The following is a 6,026-nucleotide window of genomic DNA, read 5'->3' on the forward strand; positions in this document are numbered from 1 at the left end:
AATTATTTCATAACAGAAACGACAATGACTGATAAATTAAATGATTAATAGAGCACAGACACGTCTTAAACAATGGTCAAGGATAACGTAATATAAATTACTGACATAACACGCCATGATTACTATATGTAAATGACAGACTATATTCAAAAACTACTACACTGTCAATACAACACAATTCAATTAGTAACCATAAGAATGTTATTCTAAATTCACAAATAGCTGTTACCCTATGACCTTATGTATGACAATGAGGAAAGCAATCATACTACTTATATTGCCAAATTAACGCCAACTCCCAGCCCAAAACAAGCATAAAATATGCAAAAGAAAACAAAATAAATAAAGCTAATAAATGCATTACCAACAAATTACTTACATACATGTACCAGCTTCAAACTTTTCTAAATAATCTGTAGAAAAATACAAATAGTATATATGAGAGGTTGACTATAAAATATAGAAACAAAGTGCTTGTAACCCTTGAAGCCCTATTTAGACCTTTCATCAGCCATAATACCCAAACCAAGGATAACGTCAGCACATAGCTCATTACCTCATGGTTAAAAGTTTCCAAGAGTTAAATACAGTCTTGTGAAACATACAAGAAGGATAATCTAGAAGTACGATTATCTCATCAGGCTACCTCTTCAAAGGAATAAGTCATACAGACCTTCCTTCTGAAGAATCCCCGGCTGAAATGAAAGGAACTAAAGAAGTCAAACAAAAGTTTGTTAAATATGAATTAAAGAACATACATGATCAAATACAAATGTTGCGCAACATATCAGATCAAAATTTAAGCCTGACTAAATCTGTAATACATATAGTGTGTGCCACCTGCTGACTAGAAATTTATGTTTTAACTAATGGTAAATGAGCCACTGTGTTGACAAACACAGAACGTAGTTTGCGGGTTCCTTCGTAGTTTAAATGAAGGCCGCCATCCCTTACTGCATACAAATCACTGATGGGTTTCGCAAACTTCAAAAATGGACGGAATGAAGCTACAAACTGAACTCGTCTCTCAGTACATTTGACCTTTAATTGTTTATTGACTTCCTTAACTTTTTTTTCTGTCGATACGACATCTACTGGTCTTGGAAGAATGCTTGAAATGATGATACGTGTACTTGAATAATTGCGAATCAATGAAATTAAAGCATTAAAGTTACTCAAGATCATGTCAACTGTCATATGATTTTGAGCAATATCATTAGTACCCACATGAATTAATGTATATGGTTTAGATATAAGAGATTTATCCTTCTCAATTTTGGCCATCAATCTGGAAATGTTGGCCCCTGGATAAGCTTTAACCTCAGTGAAATTGATGCCATCAACCTACTTGGCTATTGAGTCAGACAGAATATACACCTGGATATCTGTAAATATATATCATAATATTTTATTAAATTAATATTCAGGAAACATTTGGTGTAAGATTTTTAATTTGTCTGTCCATCCTAATTCCAGATAAGTTTTATATGCATCACTTTTCCAGTCCCCTAATAACTGAATATATTCAGGAGGAATATTAGATTGGAAGGCAAGTGTCGTGAAACCTCGTCTGAACGAATGTGAAGAAAACAATTTTGCATTCAAACCTATGTTGTGTAAACACTCCCTTAACTTCTTTTGAAACAAATGATATGTAATGGGATTACCAGAAGGCAGTGTAAATAACGCTCCATTACAAAATTTAATTTTTAATGATAATAGTTTTTCAAATGCTGTAACTGGGCACAACTGATTATCCTTCATCCTCATAAGTGGACAAATAATCTTACGCTCCCCAAACTGAATGGTTTTCGACCAATTTATATGTACTAAAATGTAGTAATCAAAATACTCTATATCTTTTAAGGCAAGAAAACGACCACCAGTAATATCATGTTTACTAGTTGGGACCAAATTGGATTTCCTTGCTAATAGAAAGAATGCAAAAAGAAATAAACACCAATAAACTATGTTTGATTTGACAGAAAAATCCATATTTTCATAAATTGCTAATAAAATTTCAATTGTAATGGGCTCGGCTCTTTTGACTTGTCGGGGATTTAACCTTGCCATTCCTTTCAAGGACAAATTTAACAGATAAATATTAATATGCTCTATGCCATAACCCAACATGGCATGCATTGTTTTTACCCCGCTTATATAATTTCTGATACTGTTGACTGACTTAAAAGATCTGCTCAAAAACTGAGCATATAACTGAAAAGTGGAAGTTGAAGCTGGCAAAAAAAAAACAAAGTTTAAAATACAGGCAAAATAAAAGAAAAGATTCCCACTGGACTATCAAATTCTTATTTGTTCCAGAAGCAAATGCAGAGGCTGTGGATTCCTTTAGGTCATCTCGAAGAATGTGTAGTTCAACGTCTGAAACAAAACGAAACTACCAGTCATGTAAAAATGTGAAGTAATCCTCATTAACTGTAACCTCTTCTGATATAGAATAAACAGATGCAAATCTCTGAAATTCATGTTGAAACCGAACATCTAAATGCCAACGTGACAAACAATCAGAAATTCTGTTAGATTCACTTTTCAGATGAACAGCTTTAACCTGAAACTCATGGACTGATGCTAAAAAACAGATCTCCCTCAAACATTTCTGTAAGAAATAACACTTCGCCTTGCCAGAATTAATAACTATGCAAGTGGCAAGATTGTCACAATATATGATAATTTTCTTTCTTGATAATTCGGTGCACCATATCCTCAGACACACTACCACTGTTAGCATTTCTAAACAACTGATACTTAAGTTGAGATCAAGAATACTTTCAGGAAATTTGCTGTGAAAGAATTTAGTACCACAAACTCCCCCACATCCTGACAAACAACTGTCACAACTAAAAACGGTGTCAACTGACAACCACTCGCCATAATCTATCAGGGACACTCCACTGTATAATGGTAAAAAGGTGTCCCACCACCTCAGATCCTTCCTTACCTCAGTAGGTATAATAAAAGTAGTTTTGTCCATTTGATAACAGTCTCTCAACCAGTTGAGGATTCTGTTTACAAAAATCCTACTTGATCTCACACAAGAGGCAACAAAATTTAGTTTTCCGAGAAGCTGCTGAATTTCTTTCAGTGAGGCTTCTTCCTTCAATAACCATTTCTTAATAAATGATTTTATTTCAATGAGTCTTTCCGGAGTTACCTCCATAGTCATTTTACGACTATTAAATAAAACACCTAGAAAAACCATGATCTCTGAGGGAGGACACGCCTTATCAACAGCTTCTTCGATTCCACTGTGAATAAAAATTTCTCTTAACAAATTGAATGCAAAGGGAGCTAACTGTTTGCTCTCTGCTCCTGCAAAATCATCTAAGTAATTGAGACAGGCCAAACCAAACTTAAACATCATGAATGCGAAGGCATTGGTGACTCTTTGGCATACTAGGGCTGCTGACCTAAGACCCATTGATAGTACGGTGTCAAAAAATATATGTTTTTGCCAAACAAAACCTACAAGGTTATAACTTGAAGGACAAATGCTGATTTGTCTGTAAGCCCGCTTTAGATCCAACTTATATAAAAGACAGCCTTGACCTTTAACCTTTATAAGATTGACAAAATCATCTATTTTTTGGGAACACTAATTCAACTTTGTCTCCTAAATACCAATCCTTGTCTATATAATCGTTAACCCCTGTACCATTTTTGGGAAAACTGAGGTCCAGAATGACTCTGCGTTCGTTTGGTGTGGACTTAGGAACAGTATTGAGCGGAGAGACAAACATACCATCTGTAAAAGGACAAGCACGAAAAGGTCCTATAATAGCATTGCAAGAAACTTCCTTCTGTAGATAGCTAACAATATGATCTGGGAATGACTGAGCACCAGAATGATTTTTAAAACTTGAAAGAACACCGGACTTTAACTGGAAATGAAACGAAGAATCCAATTCAGTTGGAAATCCATACTTGAGCAGGTCACAAACAGCCAAATCATTATACCCTTCCAACATCCTACTTATAAATTCCGTGTTAATTTTATGGTTAACAGGAATACGGCAACCCTGAAAATTATATTTCCCAGATTCTACCACCTTTTTGTGAATTTTTACCATTTTTTCTGATGTCAGGATAATATCCTTTTTAACCTTTTGACAAATATTACATTTAGAGGAGTGTTTACAAAAGGAATGTTTAATTTCTGAATCTAGAGTATTGTCATCCTGAAATTTAGTTAAGCAGAACTTGGGTAGAAAAATATCAGCAAGATCAATTTTTGATTTACTATCAATGACCTGTTCAGTTTTAATTTGTCAATCAGTTTGATGTGGACAAGCCGAGGAACTTTCCGGATGCGAGAGTTCCTTTTTATCTGTTAACCAACAGGTAGCACACACATGTTTGGCAAAACGGGATTTGCCTTTAACAACCATAAAATGAGAAGATTTGTGTGTGCACTTATTCCTTTGGAATTTTGGGCAAAACCACACTTTTTCATCAGATACAGGAGAGTTGGAACTATCATTTGGGAGATTATATCCTGGTTTTGGTCGTAAGTCAAAACTGTTTTTGTTTTAGATTTACTTTTTGTCAAAATGGCAGATTCTACATATTGAAAATCTTCTCCCCATTTTAAATGTCCCAATTCTATTTCCCTTAAAACAGCTGCGTACAAGGACTTAATGACTGTAACCTCATACGAGCTGCTTAGGTACATCAATTTCTTTAATAATTCTACTCTTCCTTTTGCCTCGGATGGTTTCGTTTTTGAAGCTGAAATAATTTCCAACTCCCCTGCGACAAACAAATTAAGATCTAACTTATTGAAAGATAAATTTTTTGAAGCAAAATCAAAACGCAGATGAGCATGAGGAAAACGTTGCCTATTTTTTATCGATTCAGATGCCTTAGATGTTAATCCAGATTTATGTTTACTTTTAGATTTATGTTTTTTGTTTTTCTTTTTACTTTTGGTTTTGGAAACAGAGCTTGAGTTACCAGTGTCAACACAGTCAGAATCTGACTCAGAGGAAGATGAAGACGCCGAGGTCGAGGAATCACTATCACTATCCGATGAATCGGAAGAATCTATTAAGCCATACTTTTTTAGTTCCTTTTTGGCTTTTTACGCAATGTAGGCATGCTTCTTAAATCATTTATGTCAAACATACCTTTCTTTGTATCTTTATCTCCAGAACTGGAAGTCTTCAGAGCTGACGAAGAGACAAAGCTGGCTGCTGAAACACGTGTTTTTTTCCTATCCGATTTTTCTTCTTCCTGCGACTGCGAGTGAGAAATAGACTTTTCAAGTTCCTGTACTACTTTTTCCCGTTCTTTAACTTGTTGTCGTAACAATTCTAATTCTTTCGCCTCTCTCAGTCGAGCTGTTCTCTCATCTAACTGCTCCAATTTTCGCTGTAACTCCAATTTTTCTAATTCGGCAGCTGATTTTGTTTTCATTGCTTTATCCGGGGACTTTGCCGGTGTAGACGTGAGAACTGCACTAGTCTGATTTTTAACTTTGGCGGGAGGTGTAGAAATGGAGGCCCCCGAAGTGATAGGTTTTCCAGTTTTAGCAGGAGAACCCTTCCCTGTTTCGTTCAATTTCTTATAATCAACAGATGATTTATTTCTCATAGACATCTTATCGGCAGCCTCGGCCATTTCAAAAGTAATGCACAAATAATCACACAATATTTTGAATAAAAGTACTCTAACTCCCGTAGGAGCCCCCTTTTTCTCCTGTTGATGCTTTTCAAATCAGCGTCCTTGGCAACAACGTAAAATTCTGTAATAATAACTCAATAAATCTTCTATGAATGAAAGAATATGGCCACAGTTGAGACCAAATTCCTGACAAAAATTTTTTGATGTTGACTGTGACGTGTCATTCGAAACTGTGAAGAGGTTCAAAATTTGACCAAAAGAAGTTCGATAGTGTATGAATACAATGTTCACTAAACCATGACAGGATAACAATAGAAAGTGAAAGTAAATATATAGGTGTCGCTGTAAATTCAATAATTAATAGATTTTATGGAACAAAATCTCCT

The 6,026-nt window shown here is 35.0% G+C and overlaps 1 protein-coding gene across 1 annotated transcript; it reads right to left on the reverse strand.

The window, feature by feature from the left end:
• Window positions 1–303: 303 nt before the first annotated feature.
• LOC128558477 (uncharacterized) lies at window positions 304–6,026 on the reverse strand. The gene is made up of 2 exons (XM_053547895.1): window positions 5,145–6,026; window positions 304–413 (listed from the first exon to the last, which is right to left on the reverse strand). The coding sequence occupies exons 1-2, from the start codon at window positions 5,635–5,637 to the stop codon at window positions 376–378; spliced, it is 531 nt and encodes a 176-aa protein (XP_053403870.1). The 5' UTR covers window positions 5,638–6,026; the 3' UTR covers window positions 304–375.

Source organism: Mercenaria mercenaria, chromosome 7 (assembly GCF_021730395.1).
Source record: "Mercenaria mercenaria strain notata chromosome 7, MADL_Memer_1, whole genome shotgun sequence".
NCBI lineage: Eukaryota > Metazoa > Mollusca > Bivalvia > Venerida > Veneridae > Mercenaria > Mercenaria mercenaria.

Excerpts from the sequence above, each read along its gene's own strand:
- LOC128558477 (XM_053547895.1), bottom strand. The coding sequence starts at position 5,637 with ATGGCCGAGGCTGCCGATAAGATGTCTATGAGAAATAAATCATCTGTT. Across the intron at positions 414-5,144 it reads AGATAAAGATACAAAGAAAG|ATTATTTAGAAAAGTTTGAA; the intron begins GTATGTTTGACA and ends ATTTTTCTACAG.